The sequence below is a fragment of the Neovison vison genome, chromosome 7 (genome assembly GCF_020171115.1).
Source record: "Neovison vison isolate M4711 chromosome 7, ASM_NN_V1, whole genome shotgun sequence".
Lineage (NCBI taxonomy): Eukaryota > Metazoa > Chordata > Mammalia > Carnivora > Mustelidae > Neogale > Neogale vison.
In genome coordinates this window covers 25,905,770-25,928,168 of record NC_058097.1, presented here as the reverse complement: position 1 = coordinate 25,928,168, position 22,399 = coordinate 25,905,770, and the positions used below count along the sequence as shown (strand labels likewise).

The window sequence follows — 22,399 nt, the reverse complement described above, 5'->3', positions numbered from 1 at the left end:
CTGATCTCAGGGTCTTGAGAGCGTGCCCAGTGACAGGCTCTGTGCTCAGTGGGGAATCTGCTGGAGAGTCTCTCTCTCTCCCACTGCCCCTACTGTTCCAAAAATAAATAAATAAATACTTAAACCAAAAAGAAAGGCAGAAGGACATTGCTAGTTCAAAAAAATCCACTCAAAGGAAAAGACTAGTTAATTTACTGTATGATAATTTTAAAAATAAAACTTAAGGGACGTCTGGGTGGCTCAGTCATTAAGTGTCTGCCTTCAGCTGAGGTCATGATCCCAGGGTCCTGGAATTGAGCCCCGCGTGGGGCTCTCTGCTCAGTGGGAGTCCTGCTTCTCCGTCTCCCATTCCCTCTGCTTATGTTCCCTCTCTCCCTGTGTCTCTCTGTCAAATAAATAAATAAAATCTTTAAAAAAAAAGAAACTAAAAGGGCGCCTGGGTGGCTCAGTGAGTTAAGGTCTCTACTTTCGGCTCAGGTCATGATCCCAGGGTCCTGGGATTGAGCCCCGCATTGGGCTCTCTGCTCAGCAGGGAGCCTGCTTCCCCCCCTCTCTCTGCCTACTTATGATCTCTGTCAAATAAATAAATAATATCTTTAAAAAAAATAAAAAAGAGATTCCTCAAAAAATTGACTATTGACCCAGCAATTCTACTTCTAGGTACATACCTAAGAGAACTGAAAGCATGAACTGGAAGAGATATTTATACACCCATGTTCCCAGCAGCACTATTCATGATAGCCAAGGGGTAGAACCCAAGTGTTCACTGGCAGTTGAATGGAGAAGCAAAATGTAGCATATACGTACAATGGGGATATAATTCAGCCTAAATAGGAAGGAAATTCTGCATATCCTACAACACAGATAAACACTGATGGCATTATAATGAGTGAAATAAGCCAGTCACAAAAGCACAAGTATTGTCTGATTCCACTTATATGAGATTCTTGAAGAATGATATTGATAGAGACAGAAAGTAGATGAGTGGTTGCCAGGGCTTAGGGGAAGGGGTTATGGGGAGTCCGTGTTTCATTAGTACAGGGGTTTCGTTTTGCAAGATGAAGAAAATTGTGGAGATGGATGGTGGTAAAGCTCGTACAATACTGTGAATACCACAGAACTACACACTTAAAAGTGGTCAAAATGGGAAATTCTGTGTTACATATATTTTACAAAAAGGAAAGTGAGTTGAGATTGATCAAAGTGTTCTTAAGTACATAGTTTTCCCCCAGAAACCACCAAACCTAAGAAATCACAACAGGGAAAACAAATTCCTCAATAAAGGAAAGATGGAAGGGAAAAATTCTCTTTTAGACTTCACTTTGTGTTTCTGAACTGAATGAAAACATCATTTGTAAAAAACAAAACAAAAAAACCCAAAAAAAACCTATCAGAATCTTAAGATTCTCCCCACTTCTTTGAAAATTTCAACATGATTTTGAGAACTCCATTGAAAGTGGGGAGAGATGTCAGGGTCAGTAAGTCCAGTAAGCCAGAACTGCCAGGATCCCTGGTTTAATGGGTCCTTCCCAACCCAGGACCGGGCCAAGGCTGAGGCTTTGAACAAAAAGCTCCGCAAGCAGCTGGCTGAGTTCCGCTCGCCCCAGGTGATGGTGTATGTGCGGGAGAAGATCTTCAATGGGGAACTGGAGAAGACCATCAAGATGTGGGAAAGGAAAGTGGAGATTGCTGAGGTAAGTCCCAGAGAACCCCCAAGACAGGCAGTCTTTCAAGTCTTTCACATTCTTGTCTAGGGTTTTGCTTTTCAAGCTAAGAATACTGACGTTCAAACATGTAATGTCTATGAGAAATCTCAGCAGTCCCTTCAAGTCTTATAGGAAAATGAAGGATGCCGTTGGATGCCCTTTCTTTCTTTCTTTTTTTTTTTTTTAGTTGCCTTTTCAGTGTTAGGAACAGGGTCTTTTCAAGCAATCAGGAGGAGACTTGGTAGTAATCGTGTTTTTAGTTGCTTGTTTTCTTAATGAATTCTGGAAGTGTCTGTATCACTTCCCCCACCATTGGTGATTTAGACATTGCTACTTTATACATGGAGAAGCCAGTTTTTTAAAAAATGAGATAATGGATTTTTAATATCAGAACCTGATTCCATGCATTTACATAGTTGCCATGGGTCTTTCATCCTTAGTAACCCCACAGCCTTTCCATATGGTACTGTGTGCTAGAGCACCCTAGCCCCTTGTGAGCATGGAAGAGAAAATGAGGAAGGTGCAAATGGTCAGAAAAAAGGAAGGGAAGGCACCAGGTCTGCCACAGGCCAGGTTGCATACGGAGGACACTGGAGACATCAGCAGAGTAGCTCAGAAACCCAGACAGGTCACTTTGGAAGCCTGGCTTTTTCCTGTCTAGACCCAGGCTCCTTTTCTCCCAGGACTTTCTCTTGCCCTTCCCATGGCCACTTGGTGGCAGGGAGTGAATTAGGATCCAAACTTGGGCCCATCAGATTTGGAGCCAAGAAGCAGCCCCACAGGAACCTGCAGCCTCTCCCTTCACCGACAGAAACAAACTCTTGGAAGAGTCTTGCAGCCTCGAATTGCCCACACATACCCCCTGCAGCCTTGCAGGGCTAGATGCGGGTTGTGTTCTGGAAAAAATCACAATTGCTTTTCCCCAAATGACCTTCTCCCCACCCCACCCCCTTTTTCCTTTTTGCAGATGTCCTTAAAAGGCTACCGCAAGGCGTGGAATAAAATGAAAACCACCAATGAGCAGTTGCAGGCAATTTGCCCCTCTGAGAAATAGCCTGAGGGAGGCCACGGCTGCAGACCAGCGGGATCCATTAAAGTCATCAGTTCCTTTCCAGTCAAGGGGTCCTCTCACTATTCCCTGTGCTGCATGGTGTCCCGACTCTGGAGCCGTTAACACTGAAAGAACCACAGGGCACTCTAATGGTTTGACACTTGTTAGCCCACATTTAGTTCACAAGCACAAAGGAAAGTGACCATCCCGCATGCGGGAGTGGGGCAGAGGAGCCAGCCAGCCCAGAATGCGCCGTGGGCCTGTCCGTGGCAGCCTGGGTGTGCCAACTCAAAAAGACAGACACCAAAACGGCGTGGTGGCTGCCGGGCACTCAGCATCCCGAGCTTACTCTTCAGTTGGGAGGGTTAGCTCCTAGACTAGATACCGTTGCAAAAGAAAACCAGCACAGAGAAAAACAAGATAATTTCTTGGGGCCGATGTAACCTGTTCTGACCTGAAGTAGACCCACGGTTGTCCCCAGCCTCCCCGTAATAGTCATAGTACATGGGTTGTGCGGCCATAACAGAAGACCTGCCTAATTCCCCTAACCCTTTCTCCCCCATGACTAGACTCTTTCTAGAGCTGTTTGTTGGCAATGCTGGAAATGTTGGCAAAGTTGGCAATGTTGGCAATGTGTGAGAGGTGACCTTTATATGTCCTTGCATGTATGTTTGGGACCATTCACCCTGGCCCAGCCCGGAATGTTTTTTCGGCGTCATGATGACATGTGATGAGTAGCTGGGGAAAGGAAATGATTCCTCCCAGTGGTGGAAGGAAGAGAGGGGACGGCTGGTTTTCTTAGTCTTGGACATAATCCAGTCGCTATAGTCTTCCACCTTGATGTACAGAAATAGGCCGGGGCATTTCTCACCACCGTGGGACAAGATTCCTGTCAGCACCCACATGTTCAGTTTCTGGAGCTGGCACATCATTGGGTTTCCTGGGTCCCCCTGTGACAAAAGACAGAAGGCTTCAGGTCTTAGAAAAACTTATTTTAAAAAAATATATATCCTTCTGCAATTTACTATTTGTTCTAGAAACGCTTTACGCTAGTACTCACTGGAGATGGGGTAAATTATAGGCTACCAATTCCAAACTAGGCGGCCACTACCACAAATTCCAACACAATAACTTTTTCTTTTATTATGCAAATTATTTGTAGGCTTCGCAGTTTGGCTCTAGCTTTCTGGTTCCCATTTCATTTTCATGCCCCTTTGACTAAATCCTCCCTGTCTTTTAGTTTCTCATTCCTCAAATGTTGACTCCTCCCCCCTCCCCTTTTCTGGCTAGAATGCTTACATTTTTCCTTCTCCTCTCTGCTTTGTTTCCATTCTTCATTTAAGCTGCTCCCTCCATCCCACACTCCTGCTGAGGTCAGAGTCACACACCCCCAGGAGCACTGGCCAGGGAGGTTCACAGCCTGTCCACCCAGGGCAGCTGTCTGTCCGGGCCCCTGCTCTTCAGCCCTGACCATGCTCTCAAATGAAGTGCTCCACCACACAGACCTTATCTCCCTTCAAGGGAGCCATGTAGGAGATTGGCACGCCTCCCTTACATACATGACAACCCCAGTGAGTCACCTACTGGTCTCTGAGTTAAAGTGTTTGTACCACGGGCAGAACTCCTAACACAATGCCTGGCATACAGTCTGCACTCAGTAAAGAATCAGCTATCATTATCCTAGTGTCTAGAAAAGGCCATCACTTTTCTGTGAAAAGCTGAGAAATATGGGAATAGCAACAAGACAACTTCTAGGTATCATTTACCTTACCTCCCCACCCTGAGGTTCCCCTTCAGGGAATACCTGACCCCCATTCCAGCTCGGTGGTTCATCTTGGCCCAAGATGTTGTCTTGGCCAAGGGTTGTCATTCAAAGGCTAGCCAGCCCCTTTGATCTGCATGGCTGCCTCCGTAGGAGGACAGGGCAAGCACACGTTGTTCTTGCTGTCCCACGCTGCCAGGGAGCAGAGGGCAGAGATTTCATCCCGAGTTCTGGCTGGCAGTGGTAGTACTGTCGAGTTGGCTCCTGTCTGCACCTGCTCATGTCTCCCTGGGGCACAGAGGCTCTCGGGCCAAGCATAGCGTGGTCTCCCCTCCTGTCACCAGTCCCACCCCCAGTTTACTTTAAACAGTGGTTTCATAGCTTGAGGAAGAAAAACAACACAACTTGGGACAAATGGTTTGATGAATGAGTGTGGGGTAGACCTTCCTGGCTGTGGCATGGTTTTGCAAGTTGCCGTGTCTTATAGAGGTAGAATATACGCTGCTTTTTCTCTTCCTCATAATCTATGGAACCAGACTTCTGTAGCCCAAGCAGATTTTCTTCAGAGAAGTAGGACAGGGGTCCTCTGGAGCAGTCCCACCGCATCTCCCAGGGGAGCCGCCCCGGCTTAGAGGGGCTCTTTCCTTGCATGATCCTCAACCTTGACAGTGAACAAAAGCCCTAACGGTTGTGGGGAAATGGGGGAGGGCAAATTCTGAGTGATTCCACTTTGGGTTGGGTTTCTGGACACTCATTAAGCAGATACTGGATTTAGGTGATTTATTGAACCGTCATCTACATATTTGAATGACTTTGAGGATCTCTGGATGCTAGAACAGGTTTCTGAGAGGAAAGGATCCTAGATAGACAAGTCACTGTTTGTCTGAGCCAATTTGCAAGCACAGTTCAAAAACAAAGGACTGACTGCAGGTGTGCTCCAGTTAAAAACCAACAGGTAAAAACCAATCTATTTGCAGATAGATTTAAAGAGGTAATCATTTAGAGTATGAGCAGCTTACCATATTCCAATGAATCTAAGATGCTCTTGAAAAATTAGCATCTTTGGAATGAAATGTGTCTCTTAATTGGTTGATATCAGAGTTCAACTGGCAGCATTTTCTCACTTGATATTCCATAGAAAAAATGGTGTATTATACAATTTAGGATCTTAGATTTGATGAAATAAAGTGCTGGATTGATGGAATGGCTGATAGCAGGATTTTGATAAATAGCTATATTTTCTACTGTATTGTAACACATTATCTACTTTAAAAAGTTGTTAGTCTTCCATCTGGTAGAGAGTCCAGTACAAAGTAGGCACTCGGAGCACCACAGTGGCTCAGTGGGTTAAGTGTTAAGATCCCAGACAGAGTCTTGGGATCCATCCTTGAGTCAGGCTCCTTGCTCAGTGGGGAGTCTGCTTCTCCCTCTGCCCCTCCCCCACCCCTGGCTTGTATTCTCTTTCTCTTGCTCTCTCTCTCTCCCTAAAATAAATAAGTAAATAAAATCTTTTGAAAAGTAGGCCCTCAATAAATGTTGAACCAACTTTGGAAGGTCAAACTTACTGCCTAATGAAACGCAGTCCTTCAAACATTTGCAATAAAATTACTTTTAGAAAGAATTGTCTGCCTATAGGTATTTCCCCCTCTTTCTCTAAAATACTTTCCCTAGATCATCTGGAAAATAAATTTCCCCACCAGGGAATCCTGAGTGGATGATCAGCCTTACAGAGGAGAAAAAGGACCTGGAAATCTGGTAGACTTATGTTTTCATCCTTACCCTAACGTTTATTAACTGTGTGACCTCTGTAAACTGCACCTTCTCTGGGTGTGGACATGAGGGAGCCTGGGCCAAGGGCTTGTGAATTTCAGCCATTTTGCTGAGGCAGCAGAAGCACATCTATACAGCCTGCATGCAGATGGAGGGCAGGGCTTCTTACAGAAAAAAACTTCGAGGGGCGCCTGGGTGGCTCAGTGGGTTAAAGCCTCTGCCTTCGGCTCAGGTCATGATCTCAGGGTCCTGGGATCGAGCCCTGCATCGGGCTCTCTGCTCAAGCAGGGAGCCTGCTTCCTCCTCTCTCTCTCTCTGCCTGCCTCTCTGCCTACTTGTGATCTCTGTCTGTCAAATAAATAAATAAATAAATCTTTAAAAAAAAAAAAAAGAAAAAGAAAAAAACTTCGGTAACTGATGAGCACCTAGCATCAGAGTCTAGGCTCCATAGAAGCTGAAGACGAGGACCCCACCCTGTGGACACGCTGCAAGTATATCTGCATGCATGGTTTGAGCTCACACTTCCAAACTTCCAGCCAGTGAGAAAACATCTATGACTTAGACATGCTTAATCATGTCACACTGAAAATGGTGCCTGTTTAGGCCGTTCAGTAGATTTTTATGGAGCATTTGCTGTCTGCCAAGCGCTGGGAGACAGCTAGGAATCCCAGGTGCCAGTCCCTGCCAGTTCCCATGGAGTTCACCGTGCAACAAGGGAGAGTCCCAAGGCTTCCTTGAAATGACCACTGTTTAATCTCAGACTTTAGCTTTTATTCCGTCATGTTCTTACCAAGCAGACAGCATCGGTTTCCTGCTCTACGTGATTGCCACATCCTGTTTTCTTGATTCTGTGTAAAGGACACAGGTCGATGTCTTTCACGGAGATTTTCCTCAGGATACTCATCGTCATGTGATTTCCTGTCTGGACCATGCAACAGAGAGCCAGGAATTATTAACAAGAAGACATTTGCCTATGTCAAATCAACTACAACTCACATATCCAGAGGCGAATGAGTAGAAAATGTTCTGATAAACCCCTTTTCCTTATAGAAATCAGAACATGTGTCTGAGTTTTTCTGAAAACTACCTTTGCTTTGAACTTGAATCTGAAAATGTACATATTCCACCCTTCTTCCACATCTATAGAGAATACATTTCCTTGTTCATGTCCCAAGGAAACAAAGATGGCTTACCCAAGAGGATAATCAGTTCAGGGAATAAGATTCCCTAACCCCTCCCTAACTTGGCACTCACTTCAGGTCGTTCCCTGCCTACGTACTTCTAATTTTGGTGTAGGACTAGAAGAAAAAGGACCAAATGCAAGAACGGTCACAGATAAGGCAAGCATTGCAAATCTTGACTTATTACATGAGGGTTCCAGCCCAACTCCAGAATCTTGAGCAGCCTGAATTATTCGGATAAGCCCCAGAATGGTTCATCCAAGTCACCCCCACCGCTAGCACACACACAGCCTCCTCTAGGAGAAGGAAGGCATTAACTGCGGACGTGGGATTCCATCCTGCCACCCAGCAATTCCGCAAGACTGGGGACACATGCAGCTTTCTGCCGAGGAAGCAGATGGGCTGGACCAGGCTGCTGAACTCTATTGCCGTGTCTGTCTTCAGGAGGGCTATGTTATTCGTCATGGTTTCATTATCAAAATCCTCATGGATGATGATGGTGTTGACTGGATACTCTTCATGAGAAATCACTTTGGCATCCATCTTAGCTATACCAACTATAACGATGACGTCCTTCCTAGAGAGAGAGGGGGAAACTTGAGAAGCCAAGGCATGATGAAAGAGTCACCCTTCCCTGTTTTCAAATTTACTGGGTTTTTTGTTTTTGTTTTTGTTTTGCTTGGAATACTCATTCAGCTCATTTTTCCTGGGCTAATTTTTACTGACCCCTTTGGACCCAGTCCCTAGGAAATCTTTTCTGAACCCCTAGGCTTGTGTCCTCCCTTGTGAGCCCATAGCATCTTGGGAATCCTCCATCTGAACATCATTTGTCCTACCACCCAAAAATAATCATTAAGTTGTGGCTGATTATCTTTTTTTCATGCTTTTCCCATGGTTTTATTTTTTGTTTTTCTACATGGTCATTGTTACCACCAAGATGTAATCTTGACTCGATTTTAGCACTTAACACTTTAACATAAACATCTTATCTTTTCATATTATATACTCTGTAAATACTCTTCAGAGAAATTCCGATTTTAATAATGATGGAATTCATTCTGGGTGTTTTCCCTTTCTCCTCTTGGGAATCACCCAAGGAACTATAGCAGAGTCTAAGAGGACAGTCCAGTAAGAAACTGAGGATATAGTCATCTTCCATGAAATTATAACTCTAAAATGAACACCAAGACAAAAACTCAAACTTCCCAAATTTGTCAGAAGAGACACAAAACAAAACAAAGGCAATAGTGTGAAAAGAAAAGAAGCAACAAAAGCAGAAAACATAACCTAAAATAAAGCAAGAAGCAGGAGTTTCATTCTGACCGTCAATTCAGAGCAGAAGAGCACAAAGTAAGACAAAGAGAGGCTCTTAATGATGAGAAAGAATTCAGTCTACAGTCTACAGTGAAGATGTCATAGTTATAAACATCTGCAGCCCATGACATAATGTTCACAAAGGGAACACTCAGGAAACAGAAAAAGCCTGAAGCTTGTTTGTGATAGATTTTCATTTACCTTTGGTAGCCTAGGATGATTAAGGAGATTACCTCCCCCGGTTTTATATATTAAATTGTACACCAAAGACAGAATGAAATTTGAATTTTAGCTGTGGGAAATATTCACATGGATCACATATGGTAGACCACAAGGACAACTCCAACAAATTCCTAAATAGTTCAGTTCACCATGAAGTATAACTCAAAATTCAATAATGTCAGAAAACAAAATAGACAAAACACCCCACGACCTGGGTATTTAAAAACTCTGTCTTTAATAAAACTCTAAGGCAAAGAGAAATCAAAACTGAAACAGACCAGATAGGAAATAGCAATAATGAAAACACAACACGGAAAGCAGAATTTTTCTGGAAGGCTAGTTGGCAACGGCTACTACTGTTTGGCTGAGTCTTTCCACTCCTGGACATTGCATGTGTGTGGAATAACATATGTACAAGTATATCTACTGCAGCATTTTTGTACCAGTAAAAGATCGGAGGCAACCCCAAATTCCATTCATAGAGGACTGTGCAATTATAGTAGATCCTTCTTGGGATATTGCGCAGCTGATAAATGTGGGCGCTCTCTATGTAATGGTAAGAAAAGTTGGCTCCACATTCCCGGTAGAATGAAAAGGACTACGAGCGTAACACTGTGTTGGTGTGCTACCGACTGTATGGAGGTTGTTATAGACTGGACTGTGTCCTGCCAAATTTGTAGGTGAAGTCCTAGCCCCAAAGGTGACTGTATTTGGACAGAGGGCCTTTAAGGAGGTAATTAAGATCAAGTGGGCTCCTAAGTATGGGGCCCTAATCTGATAGGACTGGTGTCCTTGTAAGAGGGAACAGAGACACCAGGAGTACTTGCACTGAGGAAAGGCCATGTGAGGACACAGCGAGAAGGCAGTGGTCTGCAAGCCTAAGAGAATCTTCAAGAGGAACCAGTCCTGCTGATCTTGGACTTGATCTTGGACTTCGGCCTCCAAAATGGTGAGAGATAAATTTCTCTTGTCTAAGCCATCCTGTCTGTGGCATTTTCTTATGGCAGTTCTAGCAGATTAATACAGGGGGAAGGAAAATTCTTTCTCTGTCAATGGATGTAAGAATCAATACAGATAGACCTATGGATATATAGATAACCATAAATACATTAATTAAGGAAGAATATTCAAGAAACTGATGACAGGCCATGGCTTAAGGGAAAGAGTTAGTCTCTGAAGGCCAGGGGAAAGAAGGAGCTGCTTTTCCTTGTATACCCTTTGGTTCCTCCTGAACATTATATTATGTATATGTATTTTCATTTGAATGCATGTATTTTAAAAAATGCATGTGTTTTCAAATAATATAAATCATAGGTGTGAAAAATTCAGCAGCTGTACAATATTTCATTAAGAGTTTACACTATTACTTATTTAGCCAATTATAGTAATTATAATCTCTCTCCCCATACTTTGTATGTGTATATACACTTATATACACCTATAAGGCATATAAATAGTATAAAGAGAGATAGATATGTAATTATATATTATTTATATACTGTTTGTTATATGCTATACCTATGAAAGAGTAACTATAATTAATTTAACCATGATAATTGGACATCATATTTCCAGTGTTTTATGTGTAACAAACCATCCTATGAACTTTGTGCATAAAACTTTTCCAGTGGCTGAAGTTACTTCCTTAATGTTGATTCCCAAAAGTGAAATCATGGGGTCAAAAAGTAAGATGTTTTAAAAAAAAAATTATTCCTTTAATACTATTTGAGGTTTCTTTTTCCTGGTTTACAAGAATGCATATTTACTATATAGAATTTGAGGAATAGAGAAATTCAAAGATGGAAATGGAAGTCATGTGCATTCTCAACGTTTAGGAGATAAGTGCTTCTAAAACGTTTGCTCATTTCCTTCAAGTCTTTTCTCTATGTACATACATTTGCGGCAGACATGTTGTTAAGGCTTGAGGTTAAGATTTTTAGGTGCGGGCTCCTAGCAATTCATTTAACAAGACTAGAGTCAGGACCTCTAGTATCAGGAGTCAGTGCCTGGGATTGTGGTAACATGGGGATGGATATCTTTCCTTTGGAGGCTGGAAGGATTTCATTTCACCTTGCCGTCCCCATGGCAGCCAACCCATTGGACAGCATGACTTTTTTTTTTTTTTTTTTTTTTGACAGAGAGAGGTCACAAGTAGGCAGAGAGGCAGGCAGAGAGAGAGGAGGAAGCAGGCTCCCTGCTGAGCAGAGAGCCTGATGCGGGACTCGATCCCAGGACCCTGAGATCATGACCTGAGCCAAAGGCAGCGGCTCAACCCACTGAGCCACCCAGGCGCCCCGAGGACAGCATGACTTTGACAGCTGGTGATTTTAGGAACCCGAGAGTCCTGGCGAGCAAGTGCCGAGCCAGTAAGAAGCCCTGTTGTCCTGTTACCAGGAATCCACCTCCAGGCTTCCCTAAGCTGAACAGAAAAAGATCCCTCCACCCCCAACCCCTGGGGGGCTGTGTAAGTCCCAAAGGCAGGGGTACTGGCCTGTTCTGCAAGATGGATGCGATGCTGATGATCCAGAACTCACTAAGGATGCTACCAAAAGCCAGGTGGGTGTACTGGGAATCCTGCAGCGACACCACCCACGGGAATTCTTTGTCGTTGACCAAACCCTCCTCGGAAGTTTCTATAACGCTGGCTTTCTGGATGCCACAACCTGCGGGGAAGGAGTGTGGGGACCTCACCGTTAGGGCAAGGAGTCGGTGGCCTGTGGACACCATCACTGCATTTGACCTCAGGTCCCCCTCTCCTGCTGGTTCTGCACTCCTGGCTCTCCATCTCCGTCACCACTAACTCTGCCACTGCCCCCTTGTTTCTTTTCGTAGTGGGTCTTCTTCTCCATAAAAGATGCTTGATGACATCTTTGAGTCTAGAAATAACCTTAGGCTACCGATAATCTCTCTCATCCATTGGGCCCTTAGCAGCACACTCGAGACAGTATCTGAAAGCTTTTACATACATTAGTGGTTCTCAACATGGTCTGGGACCTCTGGGACCCAAGACCCTTTCCAGGGTCTTTAAGATTTAAATGTTTTCATAAGAACACTAAGACAGTATTTGTTTTTCTTACCCTCATTTTATCACTAGTGTACAGGGGAATTTTCCAGAGGCTACATGATCTCATCACTCTGATGGCTAATAGCACATGTGAACCTGTGTGTTCTTCTGTTTTACAATTTTCCCAGCTTTTAATTTCTAATATGGTGAAGATGGGAATATACAGCATCATAACCAAAATTTGGGGGGGTCCTCAATAATTTTTAAGAATATAAAGGAGTCCCAAGACCAAAATGTTTGAACACTGCTGATATATACTACTTCATATAATTCCTCCAACAGAATGAAGATGGACTTTCTCATTCTCCATTTGTGGGGGAGAGCATCAGTTTCTAGAGCTGGTAAGCACTGTCCAAGTTACACAGCTGATAGGCTACAGGGCCATAATTCATACTCCATACACCTTCAACCCCTCCCCGTCCCTGTTCCAGCCAACATTTCCTATCCTCAGATTTGTCCTTGCTGTTCCCTACCTCAGCAGTTGGCATGAGTGAGTGGCTCCCCCATGTCTGTTTTGCTTGCCGGTGAATCCTTAGAGGGATACACCTGGCCCACAGTAAGTGCTCAGTAAGTCATCTGGTGAATGAATAAGAGCATTTTGCCGTATCAAGCACTTCCTGAAGTCTTGTCATCAAGGGGCTAAAGGGTCCCACTAGATGGAGACTGTACCTGGCCCATTCAGGCAAGCTTGGCCTTTGCCTTCTCAAGCCCTCAAATGAGTTGCCTCCCACTGGGCAGTCTCTTGGGGAGTCTGGATTCTGTTTCAAATGAGAGTTAAATGTTGCCTAAAGTTTTAAATAATATTCTCCTCCTGCCAGGCCTGGTTTCACCCAAGATGCTGTATTGCTCTGTATTTAAAAAAAGTCCATATACATAGAATCATGGAGAGTGTAACTGTGACAGAGCAGGAAGGACCCTTGAAGCACAAAGCCCCAGACTGGGTGAGCCAAGCCTCCTACTTTCCAGGCACTGTTATGGGAGGGCGTACACGTGGGGTGTTTTGCTCTTGTGGACTGCTGACTCCCTCCCCCCCGCCCTGTGTCCTACCTCCCATGCCACTCTTCCTGTCCCAAGCGTCCCCAAGCCCAGCCTCCTTACTGGACCTAGAGGTGTCTGTCTCATCCTCGGTACACAGAGTGGAGTGCAGGGATTCTCAGTTCAGCTGCACGTTGCAGTCCTGCGCTGCCCAGCACTTCCCAGGCCCCTGGTTATGGGCTGGCGCACTGGTATTTCATACAGCCTCCCCAGGTAGTTTCTAATGCCTATTCAGGGTTGAGAGCCACGAGTGTTTTGGGAGGGCCCCGGAGGCAGAGTGCCAGGTACAGTTGGCCCCTATGCCGTGAGACCTGGGACAAGCCACTTGGCCTTTCTGGGCCTCAGTTTCCTCTTTTGAAATGTGTGGTGACACACCTCTTGGAGTTGTAAAGATCACACGAGGAGACGATACGGGATGGTGCTTTGCAAATTCTATCCTCATGACTGATAATGCTAAACCCAAGGCATCCAAAAAAAGAATGATTCCTTTTTTTTTTTTTTTAAATGTAAACCACTACTCTGGTTGCTCTTTATGAATCCCAGACCACAAGTACTCAGTACTTGTTTCTAAATTGGTGGCCCTGGGTGACAGGTGTGACACGGTGGGCACCACTAGCCAGCTATGGGTCAGATCATTGGTGGCTATGTTTTCGGCGTTATTCAATTCATGGGACACTGGTAGTCTCTAGTGAACAAGGTTATGACTCTCACGCAGCCCAGCAAGAACGGAGGGGTGATGACTATTGCTCTCTGAAAGCTCTAGTTGGCTAGTTTATTTGACATTATAAAACCCTTAGATATAATGAGGAAATCTGACCCAGAAATGAAATGTTTGCCCTGGGTCACTTGCCTGAGGCTTTTTAAGAGGGAGGAGAGGCCCTTTCTGTTTTGTGGGCATCCCTTGGTCCTTTGGGGGCTGAAAGGAAATGGAGTAGGCTAGGAAGGTAGGGGGCTCACCCTTGATGTTGGGGTGTGTGGGGGGTAGGGTGGAGGAGAGTGCATGTTCTGTCATGGTCTCCCATAGAACTCCAGGAAGTTAGGACAGAGCCAACTGGTGGCAGCCGGAGCCACAGAGCTTGCTTGAGTCAGGTGCCCCCTCTTGCCACCTGCCCCTTTCTAGCTGGAATCTTAGTCCTGGACAACCAGGAGGTCAAAGGAGAGATTGAGGCCCCAGCAGGCTCCCAGGTACGTCCTTGCTCCTGAGTCCAGCCCTGCAATTGAGGGTCTGTTCGGCAATACACTCTTTAGGATTAGAGAGAAAAGGTTTCACTGGGACAATAATACCGAAGTAGAAACACAGGGAGGGCGTGGTTCCCAAGGGTACCAGCTGCCCACAGGGCCCCACCCAGGCAGGGGGAAGGACATCCCTACCTCATGGTGCCTGGGGGATGAGCCCCAGGAAGAGCAGGGTGGGCTTTCTGAACAGGCCTTTCGGTAGCCCGAGGCTTACTTTCGTAATGGCAGTCTCGCCGGAGGATCAGCTCTGACATCAGACTGTGGAAGCCAGTTGCCTATATCCACACCCCAGTTCCCTTTCTTTGCCTGATTCCCAGCCTCCATGCCTGATATCCAAGCAGAGCCCTGTGAGTCAGCTTCCCCCTGGGTCCCTCTCTGGGCATCCCGGGCCTTTCCCTGGCCCATTCCCCCTGCCCTGTGACACGAGCAGCTCGAGTCCCCACAGCGAGGCGTGTACTCACTGTGAGGAGCGTACTCACTGGCAGAAGAGTGCGAGACGTACAGCAGAACTAGGAGCATCCCTCGCATCTCTGCCATCCCCAAAGCGAACTGCAGCGGACACCATGGGCAGCTGTGAAAACACAACATCCAAAGGCATAGACTTTTCCTCTCCTCCCCAAAGCGGCGATTTCCCCTCCACCCCCGACCCCCAGCGTCAGATGCCCTGCCTCTTTCCTTTCCACTGACAAAGCTTCCAAGATGTGGGAAACCAGACCTGTCACGTCCCAATTGCTTGGTTCCGTGCAGTGAAGAGCTCCGGGCCCAGCTGCCCAGCGCTGATAGTCTTGGGATTGGAAGGGTGGCCCACGGAGAGGAGGCAGCCCTTGCTTGTCAGTTTTCTCCTCGATCCAGCCAGGGTCCCCGGGCTTCCCAGAGAGTTGGGGCTCAGAAAAGAGTTGTTTCTTGACTCATGGAACTCGACCCTTTTCTTAACTCTGTAGCCATAAAATGCTGCTGAAAGAAAAAGCAGGGTTAAGTGCAAGCCCACTCCCGGTTTGCCCGTCCTCCTACACTCGGAGGGCTCCACTAATGCTGGGATTTCTTCTAACCACTGACAGCTTGTAATTTTACATAGCAACTGTCCAACATTTACCTCAGCTAATGTGTATAATAACGCTGTGAGGTAGACAGTATTACTGTCCCCATTTTACAGATCCAGAAACTGACATTCAGACACTGAGAAGCCTGCCCAAGGTCACACAACTGCCAAGTGGTGGAGCTGGAATTTGAACTAGCATCTGAGTTCAAAGCCCACGCGCGTCTCACCATACCACCGTGCCCACCCTTGCCTCAAACAATGCCCAGTGCCCGTTCTCAGTCACCGTGTTCCACTCATGACACTGATGTTTCTTGTTGTCTGGATGGCTCTCAGTGTCTTCTGTGAACTGCTACTGCCTAAGGAGAAATGAACTCACTCTGACCTTACACAGCAGAGCTCAACAGAGGGATTCCTTCTGCCACCTTGGGAAGAATGTTCCATTGTGGCATCATCGTTACCATGGTGTCACCAAGCAAACGTCTAGACACGGAGACCTAGGAGGAGCCAGGATGAAAAGCCTGCCTGTTTCCTAAACTTGGCAGGGCTCTCTGGAGAAGAAGAAGACATCCCTTTTGCTGGATCACAAAGCCCGTTTCGTGTGGCCGTGGTCTGTCTACGTCCTCAGCGGGTGCTGAGGCACCCGCCCTGTGTCTACATGACTTTGTCAGATTGGAAGGAAGAAGCCCATAACTAGGCTGGGTTGGGTTTTTCCAACCCCCACGAGCATTCTAACACTCTCAGTGTGGTTTTCTGGGGCTCAGTTTCCCTTAGTGTTTCAGCTTGCAGGTCTGAGTTAAGCCACCAGACTGACTGTGCCAAACCACGGGGCCAGATGGGATCTGCACTCCAGCTCTCACGAGCAGCTTTGGTTTCAGCACAAATTCCAGAACCTGAGAGAAGTGTTGACAACATTGTGGTAACACGTAACTCCGCGGAATCCCGGGCTGCCAGCTCAGTTGCACGAAAGATGTTTGTTAGACACGTAGGTGAATGGCTAATAGAAAGAAAGACAGCTGGACAGAAGCAAAGTCTGACTCAGAAGGTAGTCACTATCTCCTTCCCCTCAAGACTCCCCCTGACGTTCTTCATGCCTCATGATAATCTGTCACTTTTAACACCGAGCAGTGGTTGGCTTCTGCTGGAGAAGAGCAGAATGGGAAAGATTTGGGGCAGTGGAAGATACAGAAGTTGACCCTTCAAGTCTGTTCCTCATCACGGTGTCAAACGCTTTCACATGTATTTTCTTGTTCATGATTTACAATCACCCCGCCAGGATGAAGGAATTAAGTGAGCTTTCCCCATGGGAACATGGTGGCTCAGAGTGGAAAAGTCACTTCCCTACAACCACACATCTGGAGAGTGGCTGGGGCAGGACTCCAACCCAGATCCCTCCAACTCCAGGATGGTGAGCTGTGTCCAAGTCTGCATTTCTCAGCCTGGATCTTGTGCTGCCTGATAGGGGACTGAGGCAGAAGTGGTGATTAGGGCAAAGCCAGGAGCTGCTCCCTCTCTCTCTCTCTTTTTAATTATGTTATGTTAGTCACCATATAGTACATCATTAGTTTTTGATGTAGTGTTCCATAATTCATTGTTTGCATAGAACACCCAGTGATCCATGCAATCTGTGCCCTCCTTAACACCCATCACCAGGCTCACCCATTCCCCAACCCCTCCCTTCTAAAAACCCTCAGTTTCACTTATTTGAGGAACATAAGGAATAGCATGGAAGACATTAGGAGAAGGAAAGGAACAATGAAGGGGGAGAAATCAGAGTGAGAGACAAACCATGAGAGACTATGGACTCCAAGGTCTGCTCCTTGAGTGGGGATGCTGAGGGCAGTGTACAAGACGCTGGATCTCTCCAATTCCTCTTTAATTGCTGCATGAAAGGAAGCCATGTGGAGGCCACCAAAAACATTCACTCTTAACAGGAGCTATCTAGCATAACTTGATAATGATAAAGACTCAGAATCTTGCGGGGGCCCAGCGGATCGTATGAACAGAGGACATCAAATCTTCAGCCTCCAAGGGTCACTTAATGCAGACACATCAACTTTGGGTGAACTTTTAAAGGACCCATCACCATTTTGTAAATAACTATTTAATTCTTTAAGATTAATAATCATAATGGTAATAATAGTTTTATATCTTGGAGAGGAAATTCATTTACAATCTTATGCTATGGGGGCGCCTGGGTGGCTCAGTGGGTTAAAGCCTCTGTCTTTGGCTCAGGTCATGATCCCAGGGTACTGGGATCGAGCCCCGCATCGGGCTCTCCACTCAGCGGGGAGCCTGCTTCTCTCTCTTTCTCTCTGTCTGCCTCTCTGCCTACTTCTGATCTCTGTCTGTCAAATAAATAAAATAAAATAAAATCTTAAAACAAAACAAAACAAAACAAAAAATATATCTTTTTTTTTAAAGATTTTATTTGTTTACTTGACAGAGAGAGATCACAGTAGGCAGAGAGGCAGGCAGAGAGAGAGGGGAAGGGAAGCAGGCCCCCTGCTGAGCAGAGAGCCCAACGCGGGACTCGATCCCAGGACCCTAAGATCATGACTTGAGCCGAAGGCAGTGGCTTAACCCACTGAGCCACCCAGGCACCCCCCAAAAAACAATCTTATGCTATGGGCTGCATATCCAGGATCGTGACAGCATGAAACATGTAGTTTCTCAACAGGTCAGTTTCTATTTTTACTCTTTATTTTTATGAACTTAGAAAATCCTAACTCTCAAAGAAAAAAAAGAAAAGAAAAACCTGATTCTCAATTAAAGGACATCTGAAGTTGCAGCAAGTTCTGGAAACTCTGGCAGATAGTTCTGGATATTCAGGTTGACTGTGGACTCCAAAATCGTGGAGAGAGGCTTTTTCACTCTGCTGATGATTACCTTCAATTATTCATAGGCCTGCCCATGATGCTCAAAACCTGGGGTGTTGAAAACTTCTGAGTAGTTTGCAAGTTTCATCCTAGGAGACAATGATGGTTGAATTTCTAAATCATTTGGTTTGCTTTTCCATCTGGAAAATATGTCTTGGTGTTCTGTTGCAGTTTTGGAAGAAACATGCCGATAAGCTTGACTGTATTTCAAAACCTCTTCTCTTGTGAAATTAACAGAACAACAACAAAAAAATCAAGTACTAGTTCATTTACATATCACACATTTTCCAAGTGTGGCCTGCTACTGATCCTTGGTTTGTTGGACTGTTAAGCAAGATGCCTGCCAGCCCAAATATGTCTTAGTTACTGCGTACTGTATAGTATGACTTCATACAGATGCAACATCCCACAAAGTCTTCTGAACAGGAATTTTGTCAATAGTTCATGCTGCATTTTCTTTGAATTATTTTTCATTACTATCGATGCTCACTGAAAGCTTCCTAGCAGCATTCTGATGTCTATGCTGAAGAGTATAAGTTTGAATTAGGTTTTTGTCATTTGAATATCTTCTACATTGAGCAAAAAAGTACAAGAGTTTCTTGGAAAGCATTATAATGCCCTCATTCTGGAAAAATATGTCTATAATTTATACACCAAAGAGGTCATTGTGTATGAATGAAAATGATAAAAAGTCTTTAATAGTTTCCTGCCGTTATTTGACACTTTTATTTTCAGATAATCTGTGTTGGATTTGCAGATTTTTTGTTAAATATATCATTCATAGAACATTTTTATTTTCCCCAAAGTTTTTGAAATGGAATGTCATATTTATCATATTCTTAACCGGTAAAGAAAGAGCTTTTGTGCAAGAGTTTTTCAGTTTTTAATTTAATTTTTATTTTTTAAAAGATTTTATTTATGTATTTATTTGACAGACAGAGATCACAAGTAGGTAGAGAGGCAGGCAGAGAGAGGAGGAAGCAGGCTCCCTGCTAAGCAGAGAGCCCGATGCAGGGCTCGATCCCAGGACCCTGAGATCATGACCTGAGCCAAAGGCAGAAGCTTTAACCCACTGAGCTACCCAGGCACCCCTGTTTTTCAGTTTATACGCATTGGATTGTCCAAAAATGCGTATAAATGAAATGCATTTCATTAGCCACTGGCCCCTGCAAGTCAAATTACCCAACAGTAATCTTTGAGATTGGCTGACAAAGAACATTCCTACCACGAATATTAATATGTCTATTAATATAAATTCCCCCCAAAATTCCCATTTTAAGTTATTCCATTTAAAAGGAACATCTAAGAAATGTATTTCTCCCATCCAAGTACTAACCAGGCCCGACCCTGCTTAGTAGGAAATGTATTTCTTTATGTCATCTAACTTACAACACTAGAGCTAGACCATTACCATTATCTTGTACCTACCGACATGTTCCACCCTCTCTCTCATTTTCTTGCTCTTTAACAAGTTTATCCATAGGTATGTATGCCTAAACTATCTGCTGAGGTTTTCTAGGGTGTATATACTTAGGAATAGGATTGCTAGGTTAGAGAATGTGTTAGGATATGCCTCGTTCTAGAAGATAATGCTAAATTGTTTTCCAAGATAGTTGAACCAGTTTACATTCATACAGCAATGTAAGGTGATCCTAATATGATCCAATGTAAGGTGACCCATGTATGTCCTCTCCAATACTTAACTACTGTCAGCCTTAATTTTTGGACAATCCAATGCGTATAAAATGATATCTCATTGCTAAGTTGCATTTCCCCAATACTAGTAAGGTTGAGGATATTTTCCCACGTGTTTATTGCCTGTATGAGTTAATGCTTATGTCTTTGGTCCTTCTTTCCTATTGGGTTGCTTGCCTTTTTTTTTTAATTGAAGTGTAGGAATTCTTAATACATTCTGAATATTGTTCACTATATGTATTGTATCTTCTACCAATTTCTGGACTGTGATTTCTGTTTTAATTTCTTTATGTTTTCAGATAAAGAGAAGTCTTAATTTTAATTTTAATGAAGTGAAATATATTAGTATTATCAGTTAAGTCTCTTTGTGTCTCTTTGTATTGTAGGTTAAGTCTCTTTGTGTCTTGTTAAGAAATCTTTCCCTAGGGACGCCTGGGTGGCTCAGTTGGTTGGACGACTGCCTTCGGCTCAGGGCGTGATCCTGGAGTCCCGGGATCGAGTCCCACATCAGGCTCCCAGCTCCATGGGGAGTCTGCTTCGCTCTCTGACCTTCTCCTCGCTCATGCTCTCTCTCACTGTCTCTCTCTCTCAAATAAATAAATAAAATCTTTAAAAAAAAAAAAAAAAGAAATCTTTCCCTAGATCCACATTAGCAATCTATTCTACCATATCATCTTAAATATTTAAAGTTTTGTTCTTCACACGTGAGTCCTCAATCTGTCTGGAATATTTTTTCTGCACGGTGTAGACCCACTTTTTCCACATGGATTACCCAGTGATGGCACTGTTTGTTTTTCCACAGGTCTCCAGTGTGACCTCAGACGTATGTGCTGGGACTGTTTCTGAGCTCTCTCTCCTCTACACTGGTCATTTTATCCATAGCCTTACGCTAAGTCCACACGATCGTAAGAATTACAGCTTTGCAACAACTTACTATTCAGCAAGGCAAGTGCTGTAATTCTTTTTCTTGAGGAATGTCTTAACTATTTTTGATTTGTACTTTCATGTGTTTTAGAATCAACTTGGCAATTGCCACCAACCAACCAACCAACAAAACCCTCTAAGATTTGGATTAGAATTGCATTGCATCAACAGTTCAATTTGTGTCTATGTTAACATCTTTATAATATTGAATCCTTTTATCCATAAGCACACTGTCTCTCTCAATTTAATTAGGTCATTAATTAACTCAATTTAGATCACTTATTAGCTCAAATGAAGATTTTTAGTAAAATTTTATGACTTGCCCCATAATGGTCTTGTACATCTTTTGATAGGATTTATTCCTAGATATTTATACTTTTTGGTGGCAGTTCAATGATATCTTCTTTTATTATGCTTTTTAACCATTTCTTACTAAACTGTTGTTATTTGTAGTAATTTATTGCTAGATTCTTTGGGGTTTTCCATGTAAAGAATCATATCACCTGCCAATAATGACAGTTTGTTTCTTCCTTTACAATTGTTATGCATTTCATTTCTTTTTCTTGTCTTACAGCTCTGGCTAAGACCTCCAGTATAAAGTTGAATAAGATCAGTAAAAGTGGGCATCCTTGTCTTTTAACACTTTGTCATTTAAAATAATATATGGTATAGATTGCTAAATAGATCTCCTTAGTTAGGTTAAGGAACTACTCTTTTATTTCTAGAGTTGTTTTTTTTTTTTAAATCAAAATCTGGGGTTGAATTATGTCAAGTAATTTTTTGGCATTAATTAAGATAATCATATGGTTTTTCTTCTTTATTAATATGATTAATGAACCTAAAGATGTTCTCAAGTTAAGCTTCTTGAATTTCAAGGATTAATGTTTTATCATTTTATATACTGCTAGTCACCAATGTTTTATATAGGGTTTTTGGCATCAGTGTTTTTGAATTAGATTGTTTTGTAATTTTCCTTTTTTGTATGTTCCTTATTGGTTTTACTGGCCTTGTGGAATTAGCTGGGGAGATGGAAATGGTCTGTTATCTGAATGTTTGCAGAACTCATCTGAAAACTATCAGGGCCTGGTGTTTACTTTGTGGGGCAATTTCTAGCAGCTGCTTAACTGATTTTTATTTTTAGTGTTTCTAAGACTATCCGCTGTTTATCTTGAGACAGATTTGATAACTTGTTTTTCTAGGAACTTTTCCATTTTGTTTCAAAGGTATTGGCACCAAGATTATACTACTATCTTTGAAAATCTCCGTGCTCGCTTCGGCAGCACATATACTACTATCTTTGAAAATCTCCATTTTAAAATTTAATATTCTTTTTTTCATTCCTAATATTATTCATTCATGCCTCTAATCTATTCTTTATCATTTTCTCCAGAGTTCCAGTTTGTATTTTCAGGATAAACTTTTGTCTTTGTTGATCATTTCTTTGTTTTGTTTTTTGTTTGTTTTTTGTATCCCATACCTTTATCTTGTAGCTTATTAGTAGTATCTTTTTTATTGCCAGTACCA

At 43.6% G+C, this 22,399-nt stretch overlaps 2 protein-coding genes and 1 long non-coding RNA gene across 5 annotated transcripts in view; 2 read left to right on the top strand and 1 right to left on the bottom strand.

The window, feature by feature from the left end:
* Positions 1–2,820, top strand: part of CCDC113 (coiled-coil domain containing 113) — a 58,510-nt gene extending 55,690 nt beyond the window's left edge. For all 3 annotated transcript variants that reach the window (XM_044256046.1, XM_044256045.1, XM_044256044.1), the window contains 2 exons: positions 1,539–1,694; positions 2,674–2,820. In XM_044256046.1, coding sequence (XP_044111981.1) covers positions 1,539–1,694; positions 2,674–2,760 — 243 coding nt within the window. In that variant the 3' untranslated portion in view covers positions 2,761–2,820. The remainder of the gene's footprint in view (positions 1–1,538; positions 1,695–2,673) is intronic.
* A 72-nt stretch (positions 2,821–2,892) lies between these two features.
* Positions 2,893–14,909, bottom strand: PRSS54 (serine protease 54). Its single transcript, XM_044256048.1, is given in 6 exon segments — positions 2,893–3,707; positions 7,080–7,211; positions 7,789–8,047; positions 11,498–11,669; positions 14,821–14,869; positions 14,871–14,909. Coding segments are annotated over 6 exon segments (1,221 nt in total). The 5' UTR covers positions 14,907–14,909; the 3' UTR covers positions 2,893–3,134.
* Positions 11,533–12,899, top strand: LOC122911401. Its single transcript, XR_006385461.1, has 3 exons — positions 11,533–11,562; positions 12,353–12,411; positions 12,889–12,899. It is a non-coding gene; the product is annotated as an uncharacterized LOC122911401 (long non-coding RNA).
* Positions 14,910–22,399: the final 7,490 nt, after the last annotated feature.